The sequence below is a fragment of the Eptatretus burgeri genome, chromosome 2 (assembly GCF_056783735.1).
Source record: "Eptatretus burgeri isolate ZD-2024b chromosome 2, Ebu_testis_v1, whole genome shotgun sequence".
NCBI lineage: Eukaryota > Metazoa > Chordata > Myxini > Myxiniformes > Myxinidae > Eptatretus > Eptatretus burgeri.
Window position 1 is genome coordinate 144,223,086 of NC_140962.1, and position 24,253 is coordinate 144,247,338.

At 43.3% G+C, this 24,253-nt stretch overlaps 1 protein-coding gene across 1 annotated transcript in view; it reads right to left on the reverse strand.

Annotated features, from left to right (window-relative positions):
• Nucleotides 1–9,078: 9,078 nt before the first annotated feature.
• LOC147033408 (E3 ubiquitin/ISG15 ligase TRIM25-like) overlaps nucleotides 9,079–24,253 on the reverse strand; it is a 65,932-nt gene continuing 50,757 nt past the window's right edge. The window contains exons 7-8 of the mRNA XM_085854206.1: nucleotides 21,690–21,749; nucleotides 9,079–9,883 (exon numbers count right to left, since the gene is read on the reverse strand). Of these exons, the coding sequence (XP_085710332.1) occupies nucleotides 9,363–9,883; nucleotides 21,690–21,749 (581 nt within the window). The 3' untranslated portion in view covers nucleotides 9,079–9,362. The remainder of the gene's footprint in view (nucleotides 9,884–21,689; nucleotides 21,750–24,253) is intronic.

The following is a 24,253-nucleotide window of genomic DNA, read 5'->3' on the forward strand; positions in this document are numbered from 1 at the left end:
AAAAATAAGGGTTTCGTCGACTGCCCCTAATTTGCGACAAAGTGACCTTGACCTTTGACCTTGACCTTCAAATTTTTATGCGCTGAAAGGGACCTCTATAGGCCTCTGATATGCGAAGTTACAAAAATTTCCAATGATAACTGTGCTCTGCAGAGTGATTTATACGTGATTACAGACCAAAAACAAAAAACAAAAAAACAAAAAAATCATATGAAGGTCAAGGCCAATCACCACCAAAAATTAATCAGATGAGCGCCAGACCATGAACTATATTCCCATGAAGTTTGAAGACGATCCGATCAAAATTACTCAAAAAATAAGGGTTTCGTCGACTCCCCTGATTTGCGACAAAGTGACCTTGACATTGACCTTCAAAATTTTGTGCACTGAAAGGGACCTCTATAGTCCTCTGATATGCGAAGTTACAAAAATTTCCAATGATAACTGTGCTCTGCAGAATTTTTTATACGTGATTACAGACAAACAAAAAAAATAAAAACATACAAGCTGACTAACATATCTTGCAAAAACTTCGTTTTGGCAAGATAAATATTCAGCTGATACAAAAACCAAAGCAGGACTCATTCCAACGGAACAACCAGTAATGTTTTATCTTGTTCAAGAAAAGGTATTGATATTTAATGATGAATTAAGGTTCTTGAGTTCTGCTCAACCCCCTGATAAACTAACTCCGAGATTAATGTTTCTTCCAACAAAAGATGGAAGACAAGTTTCAACTGTGAGGGATGAATCAAAGTATTTTGATAAACCATTGGATATGAAAAATAAGGATGAGAGAGTATATATTGATTTGCTGGACTCTCTTAATTATAGAGTCAATATATCTGGTAAAAGTAGGAAGAATGAGAAGGAGAAACACATTATTCAGGCTCTAAGTAGGCTTGGTTTAGGTGTTGGTTTTCTTCCAAATGAACCATCACAATTAGTTAATAGACTGTTATTGTTGTTAAGTCGTAAGAAGGCTTGAAATAACAATTGTTTTGATGAAGCATCAGCCATTTTTAGACCAGTTGATGAACATGAAAATAATTAATAAATGCCATTACAAATATTTTATTTCATATTAAATAAGATGAGAAGCACAATCCTTAGTTTTAATTTCACAACAAGCGACCACACATCTTCATTTCCAGAGCCACAACAACTAGATGCAACAAAAGAATATGAGGCGTCTTTATTGTCCATGGAAACTTATAATACCTTGTTTAATATCACAGAGAAAAATGATAAGTTTACTTATAATCCAGGAAGTGGATACAATACGATAACAGTTTCACCCGGAGCATAAGAGATTTCTCAAATTTCTTCCGAAATTGCTCACCTTATGAAAGAACAGGGTGATGAACCAAAAAATATTATTATAGATATTCAAAAACACACTTCAAAATCAACGATTAAACTTTAAAATAACTAAAAGGTTGATTTCACAATTGATAATTCATTTGGAGAGTTATTGGGTTTCTCCTCAAAAAAGAGTGAAACTAATGGGACGTTTTACTGTGATAATGTCATTCAAATATCCTCAGGCATAAATTCGGTATTAATTCACAGTGATTTGATTGATGGTGCTGAAATGATGGAATAAGAAAAAATACAATGTTTTCCTTCAGTGCATACTCAACCACAATTGGTTATAAATTCAATATAGAACCCAAAAATCTGGTTTATCTCCCCGTGTCAGGAAAAAACATATACAGAGTAAATTGTAGGATAACCGACCAAGATAATCACATGATTTCTTTTAATGGAGAAATTATGTCCATCAAAATTCACCGACGTGAAGTTTTCCAATAAATAAATACGATGTTTATTGTGAGGAAACACGAGTTGGGAAAATATAAAATAATTACAGGGCATGGGATGTTCATTTCCCCATACTACAAGGGTGAAGGTATGTATATTGGTTGAAGATACGATAAAGCTAAGAGACAAGGGGATGTAGAACATCAATTTTGAAAAAAAGAACATGGAAAAATTGATACTCTAATGGGTATATGTTCAATTATTGTTAAACATAAAGACCTGATTGGTTAAACTGCTTCTGCTGTGGGAAATGTAGCGGATGCTATAAAGAGTATAAAAGATGCCCAAAAGGAATCTCATAAATTACAAGCAATAAAAGAAATTAAGAAAGGCAAAACTCAGTTGTCTCGCAAAGAACGCTAGAAAATAATTCAAATACTTGGGTCAGGGTTTCAAAAGTTTTAACATCTTTTTTCCTCAATAAATACAAGTATGGAAGCAATTAATAGTATCTATGATTTGGATGATACCATTGTCATCTCAAACTCTACTAAAAAAGAAGACTACTTCAAGGTAAATGTCATAACTGGAACAGACTGGAATATAAATGGAACAAAAAGTTTTGAAATAAATAATCAACAAACTTATTTGAATCTAGCCAAAAGTTTCATGTTGTGTAAATTTACATTCACTAAGGCTGCGAATAACACAAACACGACACTCGTAAATGATTTCTTCTGGAAAATGTTTGATAGTCTTCGTTTGTATATTGGAACACAAGAAGTTGAAGCAGTTGATTATGTCTCTACTACATCTGAAATGATGAAGTTTACACTATATTCATTTAGTAATAGAATGGGAAAGGGGGCTGTCGAAGGTTTTATTCCTGATATGGCAATGGGAACAAACACAGACCCTGGATATAGTCAAAGGAACGGGATGTATAATGACGATACAAAAGCAGGTAATGGTTTTACTGTGGCAGTTCCTCTTAAAGGTATATTTGGATTTTGTGATCATGATAAAGTTCTGTATGGTCTTAAAAGTAGATTTCAACTCGAAAGGAATGATAATGAAAATAGATTGCTTTTTGGCATTGCTAATGCTTTTGCTGCTCAGAATAAATTTGTTATTGATGAAATTCGTTGGTATAGTAGTGAATATACTCCTAATTTTAAAACAGAAGAGGTGTTGAATAGAAGACTTAACTCAAAGAAACCACTCAATGTATCATACCTTAAAAGAAAATGTCAACACGTTAAACTGAACCAAACCACTTTCACGTGGAATTTGGTTGTTCTGGAAGGAAAGCCACTATATCAGTGGCTCATTTAAAAAAAAAACCAGATGGTGATACTGCTTCTGATAAGAATAATGCATTGAATGATAATGCTAAGGTGAAACAATCTCTGTTTCTCCAGATGGAATATCTTATCCACGAGATAGATTGGAAAATAATTGGGGAAAAAATGATTATGCTGATGTATTCAAGTCTTACCAAAAGGTGTGTGAAAGCAATGGAAATAAAGAACCCATTTTGGAAGTGACAGAATTTAAAAGTTTGCATACAATCTATGCGATTGGCCTGAGTGCTCAAAAGGAAACTATAAAGTCTGATCGAGTGGAGACTTCCCTAAACATTGAAAGAGGAGAGAGTGAAGAAGTTGATACATATTGTTTGCTTTTGGAAGAAACAGAATTACAGATTAATACAGATAATGGTGTTATGAGTAATCTCTTTCAGACTAATCTCTTTCAGACTAATCAGACTAAACTAATCTCAGACGAATTTCAGACAAATACAGAGCAGTCAGGCTTTACACCAAAGAGGTCAACATTGACCATATCCTTGCTATCCTTGTGTGGGGGCGGGGGCGGGGGTGGGGGTCGTAGACGTGACCATGCAGGGGGGGGGGGTCGGGTGTCATACACGTGACCATGCAGAGGGTGGGGTGTCGTACACGTGACCATGCTAACAAGGGGGTGAACACATGTCGTGCATGTGACCATGTGGGGTGGGGTGTCGTACACGTGACCATGCGGGGGGTGGGGTGTCGTACACGTGACCATGTTTGGCGGGTGGGGTGTCGTACACGTGACCATGTTTGGGGGGTGGGGTGTCGTACATGTGACCATGTGGGGGTGGGGTGTCGTACACGTGGCCATGCAGGTGGGGGTCGTACACGTGACCATGCAGGTGGGGGTCGTACACTCCGACTGCGATGACAAAAGGTCATGCAGCATTTCAAAAGCGCTAGAAAAGCTCCCTCTCCTCTCAACGATGGACCAATGCATGCTGCCGCACGACCCCTCCTGAAGCAACAATATCGCAAAGCTCGCCCGCAAAACGTGCCACAGATGGCATCCTCCACAGACAAACGGCATCCTCCACAGACAAACGGCATCCTTCAGAAAGGAGAACTAGTCAGTCGACACGGGACTTGTCTGTAGCTCAATGTTGTACTGTTCTCACTATGGGCCGAGCCACAGCATCACTCCAGTCTCTCACAGATAACCAGATCTACCAGTCCATAAAACCACCCAGTTCAACCGGTCCATGATACGCAGAGTGACCCATCCATATAACCTGAAGATGTGCTCTCGTCTGAAACTCAATTCTTGTCTCTGCATTTCAAACATAGTTACCCTTGTGCTCAGTGCTGCGAACACCAACATGCTTGTCCATGGCTCATGGGGATCCTCATCCATCCTTAAAAAAAAGAGCATTTCGAGCCCATGTGGTCATACCTGGGGTAACCACTTGATTTTCGAAGGTTTGACGGTTAAGGTAATTTCTCTCACCTGCTCACTGTATGACCCAAACCCACTCCCCTATGGAACTCATTGTCCTTACCTTCCTCGTCCTTTCAAAAAGGAATAACTCGGTGGTGGAGGCGACAAAACGAACGCCTTTGGTGGTGGAGGCGACAAAACGAACGCCTTTGGTGGTGGAGGCGACAAAACGAACGCCTTTGGTGGTGGAGGTGACAAAACGAACGCCTTTGGTGGTGGAGGTGACAAAACGAACGCCTTTGGTGGTGGAGGCGACAAAACGAACGCCTTTGGTGGTGGAGGCGACAAAACGAACGCCTTTGGTGGTGGAGGCGACAAAACGAACGCCTTTGGTGGTGGAGGCGACAAAACGAACGCCTTTGGTGGTGGAGGTGACAAAACGAACGCCTTTGGTGGTGGAGGCGACAAAACGAACGCCTTTGGTGGTGGAGGCGACAAAACGAACGCCTTTGGTGGTGGAGGCGACAAAACGAACGCGTTTGGTGGTGGAGACAAAACGAACGCCTTTGGTGGTGGAGGCGACAAAACGAACGCCCTTGGTGGTGGAGGCGACAAAACGAATGCCCTTGGTGGTGGAGGTGACAAAATGAATGCCTTTGGTGGTGGAGGCGACAAAACGAACTCCTTTGGTGGTGGAGGTGACAAAACGAACGCCTTTGGTGGTGGAGGCGACAAAACGAACGCCCTTGGTGGTGGAGGCGACAAAACGAACGCCCTTGGTGGTGGAGGCGACAAAACGAACGCCCTTGGTGGTGGAGGTGACAAAATGAATGCCTTTGGTGGTGGAGGCGACAAAACGAACTCCTTTGGTGGTGGAGGCGACAAAACGAACGCCCTTGGTGGTGGAGGCGACAAAACGAACGCCCTTGGTGGTGGAGGCGACAAAACGAACGCCCTTGGTGGTGGAGGTGACAAAATGAATGCCTTTGGTGGTGGAGGCGACAAAACGAACTCCTTTGGTGGTGGAGGTGACAAAACGAACGCCTTTGGTGGTGGAGGTGACAAAACGAATGGCCATGAGGCCCGGGCCTTGGCCTACGGAAAATATTTGGCCTACGAAAAATATTTGGCCTACGAAAATTTCGGACGACGTTTTTTCAGTCTTCCTTGAACGCTCCTTCAGCACACAAAAGCACGTGAAAAATTGTCTTCGGTCGACCGTGGGGCAGGTGCACGTGTCCACGCTCGCTCTGCTCTGTGCTGAATCCGAGCTGACGAAGCAAATCGATTTCTCCGAAGTGATCTCGTCGTTTGCCAACCAAAAGGCACGAAAGAAGGTGTTTCAGCAGGGTGGAAATTGAATATACGTACATTCCTCCGAATTTGTTTTCTGTCTCGTTCGTTTCTCAATTTCGAAGCCGAATTGGATTCTACATGCACCTTGTATATTTAAAAGTCGGACAAATCGCCATTTACCGCAGTATGTTCCGATTAAATTTCATGTTCAAAATCGTCGTTTTGGTCACTCTTGAATTTGGCCTACGAAATCTTAAGGGCCTTGGCCTACGAAGACCTTAATACCACGGCAACAAAACAAATGCCCTTGGTGGTGGAGGCGACAAAACGAACGCCCTTGGTGGTGGAGGTGACAAAACGAACGCCCTTGGTGGTGGAGGTGACAAATGAACGCCCTTGGTGGTGGAGGCGACAAAACGAACGCCCTTGGTGGTGGAGGCGACAAAACGAACGCCCTTGGTGGTGGAGGCGACAAATCGAACGCCCTTGGTGGTGGAGGCGACAAAACGAACGCCCTTGGTGGTGGAGGCGACAAAACGAACGCCCTTGGTGGTGGAGGCGACAAAACGAACGCCCTTGGTGGTGGAGGCGACAAATCGAACGCCCTTGGTGGTGGAGGCGACAAAACAAATGCCCTTGGTGGTGGAGGCGACAAACGAACGCCCTTGGTTGTGGAGGCGACAAAACAAATGGATGTATTTTCAATGTAAACATTTGAATCTCAATCGATAAGAGTTCGAATAGAGACGCGTTCACTCGAATTATTGAAATCATCATCTCCGAAAGGGGACCAGGTGGAAACCAAACGTCATGGATTTATTTAATTTCAACGGAATCCATTACATTCTGATGTCACGTGGTAAGGTTCGAACACGAACATCAATTCCGGAGCTTCTGAGGTTCATTCAACGATGAACTCAATATCACCAAGATCTTGTATGATGGAGTCCATGATACTCACGAACCAGCACGAGGCAGGGTCCAACACTCTGAGGAATCTGGTGGGTTGGAAAGAGTTTGTGCTGAGGATCAGCGAAGTCACACATCAAGGGGGTGAACTCAAACCGTCTCCGTTTTACCACCAAATCAGCTCATGTGGGAGGAGGGGATTGTACAAGCATGTATGTTCAGTTACCAAGAAACGAGCTAGCACTTACCAAGCCTGCCTTTCAGGATAAACAGTTTTGAGTGGACTGCTTGCTTGAGTGCTTAAGCCACTTGGTGGGCACTCTCCAAGAAACTTGAGAACTGAAAACACACCTGGGGTGCCAACACACCTACGGAAGTACTTTTTCTTCATTACTCACAGGCAGGTAAAGAAGAAATCAATTACACCTTTGAGGCCCAGATGAGACGTCATCAGCAGGTGAAACACGCCGCAATCCCGATCGATTGGAAAAAGGAATTGAATAATTATATGTGGAGATTAAATAATTGCAAGGAAGATCAGAAGGAATTGTTTTCAACCCGAACAGCATGTCGGGAATTGTTTTTATTTCAACTTAACATCCATGGAGAGATTTGTACTTCCAGTTCATGTCGGTTTAGGATATTAGTAAACAAAACTTATTCCCTTTTATAAAAAAATCATTTAAAAGAAACAATCAGATTACAAATACTCCCGAACATACGAGAACACGATTTTAGTTCAATTACATCGATAAAGAGAGATAACGCGCCTACAAATATGACGAGTATTATTTTGTGAAGTTTATAAACACCCCTCATATTTAACCTCCGCCATCTTCGAAGATGGATGGAGGTTACTGTTTTCACCCCTTTCTGTTTGTTTGTTTGTTTGTGAACAGTATTACGGAAAAACTCCTCGACGGGTTTCGACGAAACTTGGTGGGGGGGTTAGGTATGGTCCAAGGATCATGCCATTAAATTTTGGACTTGGTCCCCCCTCCCTCAAAAAAAAAAGTTAGAGAAAAAAAAAAGTTTTTTTGCATTTCTACATGTTTTAAGTGATTTCCAACCCCCCCCCAATTTTTTTTTTACCCCGCCCCCCCAAAAATAGAGAAATTTTTTTTCCATTTCTGCATGTTTTAAGTGATTTCCAACCCCCCCCCAAAAAAAAAGAGAATTTTTTTTTTTGCATTTCTACATGTTTTAAGTCATTTCCAACGCCCCCCCCAAAAAAATAGAGAATTTTTTTTTTTGCATTTCTACATGTTTTAAGACATTTCCAACCCCCCCCAAAATTACCCTCACCAAAAAAAATGTTAGAGAAAATTTTTTTTTTTGCATTTGTACATATTTTAAGTGATTTCCAACCCCCCCCAAAAAAAAATTGAAAAAATAGTTTTTTTGCATTTTTACATGTTTTAAGTGATTTCCAACCCCCCCCTAAAAAAATAAGAAAAAAAATTGTTTTTGCATTTATACATGTTTTAAGTGATTTCCAACCCCCCCCCAAAAAAAAAATAGAGAATTTTTTTTTTTGCATTTCTACATGTTTTGTCATTTCCAACCCCCCCAAAAAAAAAAAATAGAGAAATTTTTTTTTTGCATTTCTTCATGTTTTAAGTGATTTCCAACCCCCCCAAAATTACCCCCACAAAAAAATTGTTTGAGAAAATTTTTTTTTTTGCATTTCTACATATTTTAAGTGATTTCCAACCCCCCCAAAAAAATTGAAAAAATAGTTTTTTTGCATTTTTACATGTTTTAAGTGATTTCCAACCCCCCCCTAAAAAAATAAGAAAAAAAATTGTTTTTGCATTTATACATGTTTTAAGTGATTTCCAACCCCCCAAAAAAAAAATCGTTACCCCCCAAAAAAAAAAATTGTTAGAGAATTTTTTTTTTGCATTTCTACATGTTTTAATTAATTTCCAACCCCCCAAGAAAATTGTTACCCCCCAAAAATAGAGAAAAAATTTTTGTTTTGCATTTCTACATGTTTTAAGTCATTTTCAACCCCCCAAAAAAAAATTACCCCGCCCAAAAAATGTTACAGAAAAAAAACATTTTTTTTGCATTTCGACATATTTTAAGTGATTTCCAACCCCCCCCAAAAAAAATTGAAAAAAAAAAATTTTTTTTGCATTTTTACATGTTTTAAGTGATTTCCAACCCCCCCTCCCCCAAAAAAAAAAGAAAATTTTTTTTTTTGCATTTCTACATGTTTTAAGTGATTTCCAACCCCCCCAAAAATTGTTGGAGAAAAAAAAAATTTTGCAACTTTTTTTCAACAAAATTTCGATTTTTTTTTTGCATTTTTACATGTTTTAAGTGATTTCCAACCCCCCCCCCCTAAAAAATGGAGAAAAGAACTATAACTCTCAGCACTGTTGACATATTTAATGAATAAGATACAAGGTTCACTTGAGTGACCCAGCAGTATTGGCGGCGGAGGTTTTGCACTCTCCCGAGTGCTTCCCCTCTAGTCTGTAATGGTACAGTCCATGGTTTCAATGAGGAAAAGGGTAAAGTGAAACCAGGCCCAAACTTCACGGAGGCACCAAAATAACCTGCAGCTTGTGAAATAAACTTTCATAACGAACAGAACGGAATGAACGAACAAACAGAACGGAGAATGAACGAACAGAACAGAATGAAACATTTCAAAACGAGCAAAACCGCACAGAATCATCGTCATCAGGAACACCAACAGCGGGTTTCACGGAGTCCATGAAGTTCCCCCTGAACACGTGCAGAACTCGCGAATCCCCAAAACACGTCAACTCTCCCTCCTCACAATCCAACAAGAACCCAATCCGTTCAGGATTCCCCAGCACGGACAGAAGTGTCCCTTGCTTATTGTGCCATGTTGTGTACTTGTTATCCCGTTTCCGCAAACACCAAGACTTGGGATTCATTCCCAGGCCGCTCGCTCGTCCTTTCCTCCCCATGGAGTTTAAACAGATTCCGATTACCCACGTACGACTCAAACTCACATCGACCTCCCAGTAGTGACGGCCCGAAGAGAAACTCTCAGAAGAAAGAACTTGGGGATAAACATCAAACCGATCGGGGTGTTCATGGGATAGTTGTCTGGTCCCGGATAGCGTCGCCATGGTGAGTTGCTGGGAGATCTTGATCCATTCATGTGCAGAGTTTGGGTCCAGAATCGGGGTCCGCCCATCTGCAGACACGACAAGGGTAAAGACCTTTGTTAGACAAATGGACAGAAACACAAACACATTTATATCTTTTATAATCTTCGTGTTCATTACTGAACTTCACATGATTCTTGGGCTCGCTCTTCCTTGAGCCTCGATGTTGAAGAAAATAAAAATATCATTTAAAAAAAATCTAAACACATCATTCCACAAGAGTAAACATGCAGATGATCTTTATCTCTTGAACCCCTCCATTGGTCACCGTGTGGATAAAATCTCTTCTGGACATGTTTGTGAATACCAACGAGTGTGTAACAAGTGATGGGACAGTTTGGATTAAAATGAAGATGTTGAAGTGAAACTGATTTTCTCTCCACGCTGATTAAAAAAAACTCAAGAAAATCAATCTTGTTATGAGTGAAGGAATAAAATGGAAAAAAAAAATCACTCAGAGTGACAACTTGGTGAAACGGAACGGCACTCGGGAGAGCACATACCTCCACCTGGCTGAATATTTGAAAATTTGTATCCCACTGATGGGTCAGATCTGAATTCACACCTGAACCAAAATCAAATTAGCTTGTTCTTGTCACCGAACCAACTCATCCACCGAGTTGTGTCATCACTCGTCCACAACTTTTTGAGATATCAGGTCAGGTCAGATCAGGTATGGGAGCATGCGCCAGAGCAGCACGTTGCTGTGTGCACTTTCTGCCGGCTCTCCAGGGGCCTCCGTCTGGCCATCCCCATCTGCTTGAGATGCTGATCAACCTGCTTCAACCACAAGGCGTGTGGTCGACCCATCGGCCACCTCCACCAACGAGGCTCCCTCGCTGAGAGAATCTGATGAGCAGGAACAGCATCAGTAAAATGAGCCACATGTCCATACAGCCGCAACTGATGCTCATGGACTATGCAAGTAACAAATCTCATTTGAGTCTCTCTCAGCAATCACTTGTTGGACGGAAAGTTTGACCAGCGATAGCCAAGGATTCTCCGAAGAGACCTGATACCAAAGGAATGAATTCGTCATCTCAGATCCTTGGTCAGAGTCCAAGTCTCACATCAGTAGAGCAAGATTGGAAGCACCAAGGACTTTAAGAATCGGACTTTCATCCTCCTACAAAGGTACCAGCAGTGCGACACCCCATGATCCAGTGAATCCATAACTCCCCAGGCCCGACCCAGATGTCGATTGACCTCTGGCTCACAGCCAGCAGAGACGTGAATATCACTGCCAAGAAAAGGGAATCTATCTGTGACCTCAACATCCTCACCACAAACAGGTACAGACAAGATAACAGTATCCAAGATGTCATTGAAAGGCTGGATCTTAGTTTTTGACCCATGAAACCCATTATCCCAGTGGCTCCGACTCCTCATTCAGCACCTCGAGGGCCCCCAATAGGATATCTAGAGTCTCCGCAAAGATGATGACATCATCTCCAAAATCAAAGTCAGCGATCTTGACATTCCCAAATGATGCACTGAAGCTTGATCTCTCCGACATCCTCCCCCGAATCCAGTCCATGCAAGTGCTGAAAAGTGTCGGGGCCAGCACACACCCCTGACGACTCCAGTAATAACTGGAAATAAGTCAGAGATGGTATCACCCATCTCACAGCATTCTCAGCACCAGAGTAGAGCTAAAGCATCAAATTCATCAGTTTTAGAGGCACCCCATGAAGACCAAGAATCCTCCAGAGGGCATCCCGATTCATTGAATCAAATGCTATGCAGAGATTAACATCGGCTGCAAGCAGCCACTGCCAAAATTCTCGCCTGCGTTCGGTGAGGACCCGAAGAGCAAGGATACCGTAAATCGTTGACCTCTTTGGTGTAAAGCCTGAATGCTCGGGACGCTGGTGCTTAGGCAGATGGTGGTGACCCGAAGAGCAAGGATACGGTAAATCGTTGACCTCTTTGGTGTAAAGCCTGAATGTTCGGGATGCTGGTGCTCAGGCAGATGGTGGTGAACCCTGTCAAGAATTATCCGAGCAAAGACCTTGCCCGGCACTGAGAGCAGCCTCACCCCTCAGTCGTTGTTGCAGTCCTGGCGATTACCCTTCCCTTTCCAGAGAGGGACAATATGGCCACTCTTACAGTCAGTTGGGATGATGCCTGTGTTCCAGGCAAAGTACAGAAATGCAGCAATTCATACTACTCAGCCACAAAAAAACACGATTCCAGCATTTCCACCAGCCTTGAGAAGTTCAGCATGGATGCCACAGATCCAAGGAGCTTTACCCCATTTCAACCCATTCACCACAGTCTGTTTCCACAAACGACAGTGGATCTCAGTTGAGAGGAGGGACAGCAATAGGGATTGTAACACCCCTGATGTCCAACTTGACAGCTGGTAGATCAGCCTGGTACAACCGCTCAACGTAACCAGCCCAGCGGGCCTTCACTCCAGACTCCTCTGCCAAGAGCCTACCACCCTCTGCTGTAACTGCACCACACTGAGGGATGGGCTTGGATGAACGTAATGAGCGAATTCCCCTGTAAGCAGGATGAGAATCACGTGACCACAAATGATGCTCTACCCCCTCAAAGATTCCTCGCACATCGACTTCATTGTCCACCCTGAGTGCACGTACAGTTTTACGCCTCAGCTCCCTGAACAGCTCAGCTCTGCCGTTAAGTCTGGCCTTGCGACTCTGGTCAATATTATCCAGTGTCCCCTGAGAGACAAAATTCTTCTTCGCCCTACGGTGAGTTCAAAGACATCCACCGACAACATCAAGGACTGTGATATTGAAGGCACTCCACAACTCTTCAGGAATCCCAAAAGCACCCTGCCTCCCCAAATCTCCACTCAGCCTGTTCGCAAACTCCTCAGCTACCTCTCTCATCATTGAGCTTGAGAACATCCAGCCTAGGCTGGGATGATACCATTCTCCTGGATTTATGGTGTAACTTCAGAGTTGTTACAACAAGCCGGTGGTCAGTATTGAGGAACTGAGCACTCCGGTAGACCCTGCAGTTCTGGTTCATCCTCCAGTGATCGTCAATGAGCACATTGTCAATCTCCTTTTCCACACCGCCAACATTGGAATACCAAGTCCAGTGATGAGTCTGTGGGTGCTGAAACCACGAACCGGCCATCCTAAGTTCATGACTACTTGCAAAGTCAAGGAACTTCGTGCTATTCTGGTTCACAGTTTCGGACCCATGGGGACCAACACATATCTCATAACCATCCCTATCAGTTCCAGTTTAGGCATTGAAATCCCACAAGACGAGAAGAGTATCTTGTCTGGGGAACTGGTCAACCACAGACTTGAGCGTAGCATCGAATGCATCCTTCACGGTGAGATCACTCACCTCAGTCAGAGTATATTCAGAGACCAGTGAAACTATACTTGAAGAGTGAGAAATCCTTAATCTCATAATACGCTCGTTGACCGGTGTTACCTCAATTATCATTGGGGTCAGCTTATTGGACACAGCTACAGCAACTCCTTGGGCAGAGTAACCATGAGAGCGACCAGACCAATAGTAGGTGTAACCACCCACCATGATCTCGTCACTCTCCAGTCTACGAACCTCAGAGAGTGCTGCAATACAAAAATCCAATTGCTTGAGCTCCGCTGATATCAGACCGGTGATCGTCCTCTCTTTCGGATACGATATTCCAAGCACCCACCCGAAGGGACCGCTTCAAGTAAACCCAAGGAGACTGCCACTTTGGTGGACGCCACCTCAGCACCACCCCGATACACACTACCACAATCTGACCCAGGAAGGTTACCCCATGGTTTTCCTCCTATCATCAAAGAGTGGGGGTCCTGAAGGCTTTGCCCCAATTCCGTCATCCAGTGAGCTTCCCTACAGAGAGCAGCTGCACAGGAGGTACTCCCATGTAGAGGGTTTTCAGATTTCTTTGTGCAAATCCTGCCTCCAACCTCCGAAAAAAAAAGAGTAACCCAACTGCAGGAGGATGTCCGCAGACACAGATGGGCACTAGATATGGATGGCCATTGGCTTACAAGGAGCTCCTCCGCCCTTTGACAGGTTTTGTTTTTAATCCTGCTGGATGTCTATATCCACACACCCTCCTCACCAGAAAACCTGGTGGGAGACACAGTTTAGTAATCGACAACCCGACTATGAAACAGGTTAGTACAGGTTTACATGATACCTATAGCAAGTCACAGATCTAATCTGGCCTGACCTGACATGAATATATCAAAGTCAGGCCTGACCTGACTTCGATATATCATGCTATACATAGTTTTTGGCCCCATCTCTCAATGGTGAAGAATCACTTAAGAAAAAATTATATCAGATCCGGATCTGGATTCGCATCTTCACCAAAATTTAGCGTTGCTGTCCTTGGGCGGTCACCTACACAAACAAAAAAATTCACAACAATTGCATGAAAACTGTAGCCAAAAATCGTGTGACAAAGACAGACAGATGAAAAATCATTCAGAAATTGATAACTTGGCAAAACCGAACGGCACTCTGTGAAGCACGTACCTCCGCCAAGCTGAACAGTTTATATTTTGTATCCCACTGATTGGTCAGATCTGAATCCGGACCTTAACGAAAATCGAATCAATTCGTCCTTTTCACGCACCCAACTTGTCCACAAAGTTTCTGCGGAATCCATCCATAACCTTTTGAGATATCATGCTATATATCGTTTTTGGCCCTATTTCTCAATGGTGAAAAAACACTTGAAAAATTATAGAATCCGGATCCGGATCAGATCTTCACCAAAATCGAATCATTAGTCTCAGCGCTTTCGAAAAAGTCCACAACAATTATATGTCCACTCTCTGGGGAGCCAGAAAACAACATCTGTCCAACCTCAGGAATTAACTTTCAAACTTTTCTCCCTCCTCTAAAACCTGGTGGTGCCTTGTTAAGTCTATCTCTGGTGTACGCTCCCCTTCCATGCTTTCCCTCACTTAAAATGGTACCACAGCCGACTCCACTCGTGAGAAGGCTGAATGCCTCAATTCTGTGTTTGCTTCCAAATCTTGTGTCCCCAAACCCTCACTCTCGGTTCCCCATCCACCCCCCCCCCCATTCCCGATCATACCCAACTGCTCCTGAATTCTGTGCATTTTGCACCTGAGAAGGTGGAGAAGGTTTTTTCAACCCTAGACTTTGACTGTGCTCCTGGGCCAGACGGCATCGGCTCACGTGTCCTAAAAACCTGCTCTGCTGCTCTTGCACATCCTCTCTCTGCCCTTTTCACAATGCCATTTTCTGTCTGCTTGGAAATCCATGTTATGATCGTGATGAACAAACAAAACGGGGTGGTTATCCTGGGTCCGGCGGTTCGGTACATGTACATAATATTGCAATACCATATTCATCCACTTCGCGGTGTTGTGAAACATGCCAACACTATTCAACCACTTCGCGGTGTTGTGAAACATGCCAACACTATTCAACCACTTCGCGGTGTTGTGAAACATGCCAACACTGTAACGTCTCCCTCTCCTAACATTACTGATCTTTTATAATGCAATTTATTCTACTGCCCTTTTGGAAAGAGATGTGAACAGGTAACAAGAATTAAAGTATTGGAAAATGCCATCGCTAGGAAAGCACTATTTCAGGAAACCTAAAGTATTGAAATACATTATTTGTTTATAGACAATGTTTTTTTTTGTCCACAACTGCTCTTCTGGCAAAATTATAACAGAGGAGGTGTGGAATAAATTTCTCCAAAATTAGCATCATGGCTTTAAGTGTGATGAAAGAAGAAAAAGTAGCCAATTAAGCTTGATTAATTAACTTGAGAAGTAAAGTTTTTAGCATATAACACAATATATTGTTATGACCCATTAATGGGAAATGTCTGATTCAAATACAACATGATTATTACATTTATCTGCTTTATGAGCTTGTGTGTTTGTGTTTTCAATACATGTATCCATTAGCATTTTATAACACCCTTATATTTCTTTACTGTATTGGAAGGTTAACAGCCTGCCAAGTCAACATCAGTGGTCCGATGAGTCCCGTTTTCCTTTAGATCACGTGGATGGCCGTGTACGTGTGTGCCGTTTACCTGGGGAAGTGATGGCTCCAGGATGCACTGTGGGAAGCTGACAAGCTGGTGGAGGGAGTGTGATACTCTGCACAATGTTCTGCTGGGAAACCCTGGGTCCGGCCATTCATGTGGACGTCAATTTGACACGTGTCACCTACCTAAACATCGTTGCAGACCAGGTACACCCCTTCATGGCAATAGTATTCCCTGATGGTTGTGGCCTCTTTCAGCAGGATAATGCGCCCTGCCACACTGCACACATTGTTCGGGAATGGTTTGAGGAACATGATGAAGTGTTCACAGGTGTTGCCTTGGCCTCCAAATTCTCCAGATCTCAATCCGATTGAGCATCTGTGGGATGTGCTGGACCGACAAGTCCGATCCACGGCGGCTCCAACTCGCAACTTACAGGACTTGAAGGATCTGCTGCTAATGTTTTGGTGCCAAATACCACAGGACACCTTCAGGGGTCTTGTAGAGTCCATGCCTCGGTGGGTCGGCGCTGTTTTGGTGGCACACGGAGAACCATCAGCATATTCGGCAGATGGTCATAATGTTTTGGCTCATTAGTGCATGTGCTTAGATAGTGTCCATGTGTCTGCTTTGAACCATTATCATTCTTTTGGTTGTAAAGTTGTTTTCCAGCCATTAAGTTAAAGCTGACCTTGGAATAACCACTGCCAGAAGGCATTGAGTAATCATCTCCCCAATCCCAACAAAACTAGCCTCTGCAGTTATCTTGTCTTGGGTATCACCAGAGATCTTCTCCTAATCTCACCTTCCCCACGTTTGCTTAGTATAAAAAGGACTCGAGATCCATGTATTGTTACGAAAAGAGGATAAAGCGTGTTGCTTGCTATTGTGTTACTCGATTGCCTCTTTTCATCCATCATGATGCAATATCGAATAAATCATTCAAACTCTTCAAGAGGAATTGAATTCTTCGACAGAGGAATATGCCAGGAGCTGAACAGTTCCACCATAGCAGTCACATCAAACGAACAGATGTTCTTGCTGTTACTTGTAACAGTTCACAAATTGAGTTTGTTTGGGGGTCTTGACAGTCTTCCACTGTGGGAGAAAGCAGGGCTCCTGTGTGAGGGAGGCTCTTTGACCTTGGCCAGTGTTGAAGGTGTGCTGCCGGTCCTCCCACTTTGTGTGCTCACTCGCACCAATTTCTCAGCGCTGCAATGCTCAGGCTCAATGACACTTTTGTCTCCACATTGCACATCAGGTTTTGTGATGCTGGGGCTGTGCCTTTCATCTGCTAACCCATCCAAGGCTGGCCATATCAGAAATGTGGTGCTGATTCGGCCATTCAAGTTCACGCAATTGTGATGATTCAGAGCTTCTTCCACATCCATAAAATAAAAGCATGGGGACACAACCTGTTGCACACAGGTTCCTACTTTCCAGAATCCTGTACGGTCTCCGGGCAGTGGTTCATGCGGATGTACGCACCAACATTCAGCTCAGGTAAGTCTCTGGCTGACCTGTCATAAAGAGCTTGGATATCTGCTTTTTTCATGCAGTTTCTCCAAGACACCTGGTACGACATAAGGCTCGAGCAACTTGTTGGCCACAGGTAAGGATATCATCAGCCTTTTTGACATCAAGCGCTGTGCTGGGCTGCTATCCATGCCCTCTGTCAGTGTTTTACTCCACTGGAGTCTGGCCTTCCAGGGATCATTTCCATCACATGTAGCACAGGCTCTTTACGAATTTGACGGCAGTCTCAGCTTTGCCGTTGGCTTTTGGGTGCCGTGAAGAGGAGGTGAGATGCTCAAATTCACACTCCAAGGTAAAGCGTCCGAATTGCTTGCCTACAAATTAAGGCCCATTATCAGAGATCACATGATCCGTTTGACCGTGGCGTGCGAACTCCACCTTGCATTTCCAGATTCTTGTCTCAGCAGACAGGTCTGGGAGCAGCTCAATTTCCCAGAAATCAGAGTAGTGATTCATAATCATGAGTAAATATTTCTCCATGTACTTCAATAAGTCCATGCTGATGATCTGCCAGAGCCATGTGGGCAAATCATGTGACATCATTGTCTCCTTCTGTTGGTCATGCACATATTCATTGTATACTGAAAATTTACTGACAATGTCTTTGATCTCTGCCTGCATGTTTGCTCAGTAGAGAGTATCATGTGATTGTTTGAATCATGCATCCCATCTGATGTGGCTGGAGTGGATTTGTGCCAGCGTCAGGAGTGTTGCAATGCTGGAGTGGCACAGTGACATTGGTACAATAACTCTGACTTTTGAATAGCACACCATTTAAACCTGGTATTGGGTCAGCAGTTAGGGTGGCAGGCTTGCGATCTTAGGGTCCTGAGTTTGAGCACCTGTCAGCTGAATTAACACCATGTGGGGTTGATTCAGCTAGTGGTCCTTCCGAGTTCAGCAAAATGAGTACTAGTGCACTGGTAATAGGGGCACTGCATCAGCGGCATAGCCACAGCCTTGTGCTGCATACGGAGAAGTAGTACACCATTCCCCACACCGATTTTGTCTCGACATAGCCAGTAATCTCGAACAGCAAGAGACATCGCCTCTCTCTGTTCAGGTCATCCAGTCAAGACACAACTTTTAATGCTTACAGGCATGGGTTTCTGACCGTGTGATGTCAGAACTGAAGCAGGCGTCGATCAGTGATGTTTAGGTAATCTGCCTGATTGATCTGATCCACATCTCAATGCCCCCGCTGTACGCTACAAACTGGATGTCGCTCATTTTCCTAACTGGGTGTCCTGATCACTGCTGTTGCCCTGCTGAGAAGGTCGCTGATGAACATATTGGGTCCAGGCTTGTGCACAACCCTGAGGCTGTCGTTCTGGAGCAAATAAACTACCACCAGGCACGTGTTGATGGCTGCGTTTAGAGTTAAATTACGTTCCCTCAGGAGGTGATGGTGTGTATCAGCATTAAAATCGTCCCAATTATTACTCCCGTCACCACTCATTTTAATCCCATCCGGGGGTGGAATGTTGCTAGCCATGTTGGTCAAAGCTTTTACCCATGGCATTTCAGCACAGCATGTTGCAGCAGGAGATCACGGTCTTCAGTTATTTCCTCACTTCTAAAACATGCAGTGGTGTTTTTAGGCAGGGAGAGAATTGTTTTCACAAGATCATGAGGTAGGGCAAATCCATCTCCCATTTAATCAATCACCAATTTATGGGTCATTGAGAATCTAATTAATCCATGACGTCTAGGGAAAACACATTTTTCGTCCACAGCCTGAGGGAGTACTGCTCTCCCCTCTGGGCTGGTGCTCCTGCCTCTCACCTTTCTCGGCTTCGCACTAGGGAAACCAAGGCATTTTGGATCATTGGTATCTCTCACAGTGAGGATGAGTCTTTGGGCCTCTCACTCTCTCACCACAGGCAGGTCGGTGGTCTTTCTGTCTCGTACCATCTCCTATCCAGTCTCCCCCCCTCCCATATTTCCGCAGGGTGCTCAAGGTCCGCCAGCAACCACCTTCTGGTAAAACTACCAAAATCACGAATCACTGCTCACCTTCACTCGTTCATTCCTCTTTTTGTCCTGCCTTTGGAATAAACTCCCACACTCTTTTCAATTCTATTCTTCCCTCCAGGCCTTCAAAACAGCCATTCACGACCACCTCTTATCTTCCCCCCATCCAAAACCTCGACCTTTAGTACCCACGTTAATCCACCCCAAATTCCCTGCTTTCCTTTCTGAAAGTCCCTGTGGTGTCCATCTTGTATTCCCCATGTTTCCCATCCCATCCCTCTCCATTCCACAGATCTCCTAATGTCTCTGTTCCCCACTGTTTTGTCCTTCCCTCTCCCACCCCTCTTGTCTCATGCCACTCTTGCTGTGTGTTGTGTGTTAGCTCTCATACGAGCCTTGACAATCTATACAAAAAACAAACAACAAAAAAAACATATTTGGAGATCTCATTGAAGATTTATGTGAAATTACAAGATTACCAAAATAAAATTCCCAAAAGATAAAGAAATCCTAAGTTTGTGGCTCCTCATCGAGTCCGTATCTGGAGGACGCTCCTGCTGTTTTAACCGTTCTACCTGAACCTTGCCTGCTGGGCATCAGTGGTCATTCGTGGTACCTTAATGTTTGAATTGAGATATTCCCAACGACATCCAGTTTTTTGCCACACTGATGAAAAACAGGAGAAGATGCAACCTTTGAAACAGACAAAGGATGAATGAAAGGAATAAATAAGAGAAACAAGAGATGGAGGTGGAAAAGTTGGATATGTGGAAAGAAGGAACAGAGGAAGAAAAGAAAGACAGATGTGGAGGCAAATCATTTCATTTTTATTTATTTATTTACTTACAGAGTCTAAGGCTCATGGAGGAGCTGCGACACAAACCATGTGAACATATTAAGACAAATACATGACACAGCATTGGACGTGACTTCAGACAAACAGCCACTAAGCCTTAAGGAGAAGTGACCAAACTTCCCAGAACACACTGCTTCCGACAACATAAATATCCTTTAGGACGTCCCTAAAACAGTGTGTTCACTGTTTGGAATGATTCTCAATTTTGTTTGACTGCCAGACAAGAAGACAGACAAAAACAATTACCTTACCTCTCTGTGTGCATGCGTGTCCAGGATGAGATTCTGCACAATTTCCCAAAGTACAGCTAAAAAGCAGGTTCCTGTTTCCGATTCACGTTCCACAGTGTTCAGGATATAAAATTAAATTGAAATTGAGTAAGTCCTCAATCACAGACCAACGTCTGTGGACAGCCAAAATGAACCAATTGCTTAACCCCGGTTTATACTTCACGTGCGGGGTAAAAACACGTCATAGTGTGGGAGGTGGGGGAGTTGTTTTCAAAGTAAAGTCGATCATTGTGTGAGTCTATGTAGGTTGGAGTGCGGAGCGAAAAGAACCAAATAACCTTGAACTTTAAAAAGATTGCAAACACCGACTTTTGCAATCTATTTAAAGTTCAAGGTTATTTTGTTCTTTCATCAATAATTGGAAAATGCATGACAGACACAAAACTTCAGGCTTCTGTCAGTGTTTGATCTGCATTTTTCAATCATTATAAAAGGCATCTAAGAACCTTAGCACAAACCTACTAAAAAAAACCAGCAAAAGGGGTGAACAGCTTGGGATATTAACTTAATTCCCGATTAACACAAATGATTAAAAAAAAAATCCAACTTTGATTTCAACATGAAACGAGAAGGGCACTCGGTAGAGAACACTCCTCCGCCACGTAATGCCCGATTCACGAGAACATATTGGGCCCAAGACATTTTTGAACAACGTTTTGAGATATCATGCAATATATTAGTTTAACCCGATCTCTCAAAGATGAAGAATCACTAAAACAAATTTCAGATCCGGATCCAGATTTGGATTTTCACTGAAATTGAATCAATTCTTCCTTGCGACACACACCCAACCTGTCCACCAAGTTTCATCCGAATCCGTCCATGACTTTTTGAGATATCATGCCATATATCGTTTTTGGGCCAATCTCTCAATGGTGAAGAATCAGGTAAAAAAATTTGAGTAGTCGGATCCAGATTCATATCTTCACCAAAATCTAAGAGTTTGTCCTTGTCACACGCCGATCCGTCCACAACTTATTGAGATATCCTCAACACAAATAAACAGACAGAAAGGAGTGAAAAACATAACCTCCTTCACCTTCGGTTGCGGAGGTAATAAAACAATCATTGGCCCGAGGCCAAAGATAAACAAAAACACAGTAATTTATTCTGCTTATCAAACATCATTCTTCCTCATTTCCACCATGTTTACCACCCTCCCTTCCACCACCTCCTTCACTTACAAAGATGTTTCAAGGTGCTGAACTCCAGGTTGGCAACTTGCACCTGCTTCACCAACTCCTCTGTGGAAATGAATGAACAAACAAATCGAAAAATGAAAATTATTTTACGATTTCAAAATATACTTTATCTTATTATCACAAAAGATTGGTCGCATTCTCTTGTACTACCGCAGCGTGGTTATGGAATGTCCTGTTTGGTGTTCCTGAAGGAAGATATTTTTCAAATGCTGAGATCCAAGTTTCAAATCTAACATTACACACCACTTTTTCTATTGTCTAGATACATATCAACTTGTATTAAATTAGACCACAGTCTCTTGTTATACTTGTTATCATATACAAGGTAAGCGTCTCGGTGAATGGACAGTCATGTAGATTGGCCACACGGTTTGGTGATGATCCCCAGCCAAGTTTAGACACATGATAAGGTTCATGGCAATCAAAAATTCAGATCCAATTTAAACCACCCTTGAAAATGTGATGACATGGAAGGGTGTGAGGGGAATCCATGGCTAGACTGTAGCAAGTGTAACATGAACCATGTGTTTCCAGTGATTGCTGTGTCAGGGAACTGTCGGGGTAAGTTTTCTTGTTTCACGTGATAAGTCAGCATACGTCATCTATCGAAAATATAGTCAGGATAAGATTGTATGCGTAAACACTTCATGTTAGCAGGTGGGGCCAGGTGAGGACTTGCCGCCACAAAATGTGCAATGGGAGCGCTTTGCGCTTCAGGGGATTGTACACGATCTGTTTGGCTTGCACTCCACAAGCCATGGTGGCGAGATGCACTGTCGGGCCCAGAAGAGGGGAAGACTATTTTTATTGGGGCCACACCATGGGTGGGATGGTCTGGAGGTTCGCACCTCCTACAAGCAGCAGGCAGCCAATTACTGGAGCCACCACAGGCGAAGATGGTCCCAGAGCCCAGAAGGGCTGGATATGTACATGTGCACGGGAGAGTTGAAGTGGGACCTTTGGAGAAAACGAATATTGTCTCTTTCTCTCGCTCTCCCTCACATTGACTTTCTTTAACTTCCATTCTCTGCTTCATCATTGTTCAGAGGACAGCTCTCTGGAAACATGGACACCATCTCACAATCCCTCACCTCCACTGTATTGATAATTCCTGTTCCCGAGGTGCACCATTGCCCTGGACACCACTCATCGTTCCATAGGGAAATCCTGATCTGCTTACCCCATTGTTTGGTAACAGAGTGGTCTCTGGTGCCGAGTGGGGTTAGGATTGTTCTCAACTCATCCATGTGGATAAGTTTGTGTGTCCCCACATCCATCTTTGTGTTTGTTGACGCACATGGTTTGTTCTGATGTGCACATCTCGTCCACCTTTCTCCCCAAACTCATTATAAATAAACCCTTATAACGGTAAGGAACGTTTTCCATCTTTGTGCCTCCCATGTGTGTTACCATCAAGTTTGGTCAATTTGGGGTGACCTTGGGGAACGGTAAAGTTGCAGATGAATTTCATGGAATGCAGTAGTTGGAGACCTTTTGTTCGTTGGCGGGATAAAGGATCCCAGCAGAGACAGCCCATGTTAACGGAGCCTGTCTGACGTGAAATTTGGTGCTCAGGATTATGATATTCACCCATTTATTTCCATGAAGCAAAATCTTAAATTCAACTTTAGCACAATGAAAGCATGATTGGCCGTTCAAAATTTGAATTATTTTATTTTCAAATTTGAGTGCACCTGAGAAGAGGGGACAATGTGGCGGATGCCCACAGAATGGCAAATCATGTGGAACATGTGATCGGAGGTGAGCTTGGGTGAGGCCTGGTGGGGAAGAGCTTAGGATATGAAGCTTCCTGCCTTCTGATGTCATTCGAAGCCCTTCTCCGACAGGTGAGTGTTGGTCAGGAGTCTTGTGCAATGTTCATTTAGGACATGTTCGAACAACTAATTGGAGGATTAGGGGAACAAATGAGAGGTGAAATGAAAGAAAATAAAGATTTAAGAGAAGAAATGAGAGAAATGCAGGGAGAAATAAACAGTCAAATAACAAATGATTTGGGAGAGCAAATGAATAGAAGCGATGAGGGTTTCATGGGCACAGGCGTGGGTACAGATAAACCTACAAGGGCACTCGGTAGAGTGCATATCTCCGTCATGCAATGCCTGATCCAGGAGAACATATCAGGCCCAATACGTTTTTGAAATATCGTGCTATACATCATTTTTGGCCCTCTCACTAAATGGTGAAGAATAATTTAAAAAATTAAACAATTCTCGTGTCCAGATCCGGATTCACCTTCACCAAAATCGAATCAATTCGTCCATGCCACACACCGAATGTATCCACCAAGTTCCGTCCGAATCCATCCACAACTTTTTGAAATATCGTGTTATATATCATTTTTGGCCCCATATCTCAATGGTGAAGAAATACTTAAAAAATTATCGTAGCCGTATCCGGATCCGGATCTTCACCAAAATCTAATCAGTTCTTCCATGTCACACACCCAACCAGCCCACCAAATTTCATCTAACTCCATCAACAACGTTTTGAGATATCCTGCATACAGACAGACAAACAAAGACAGA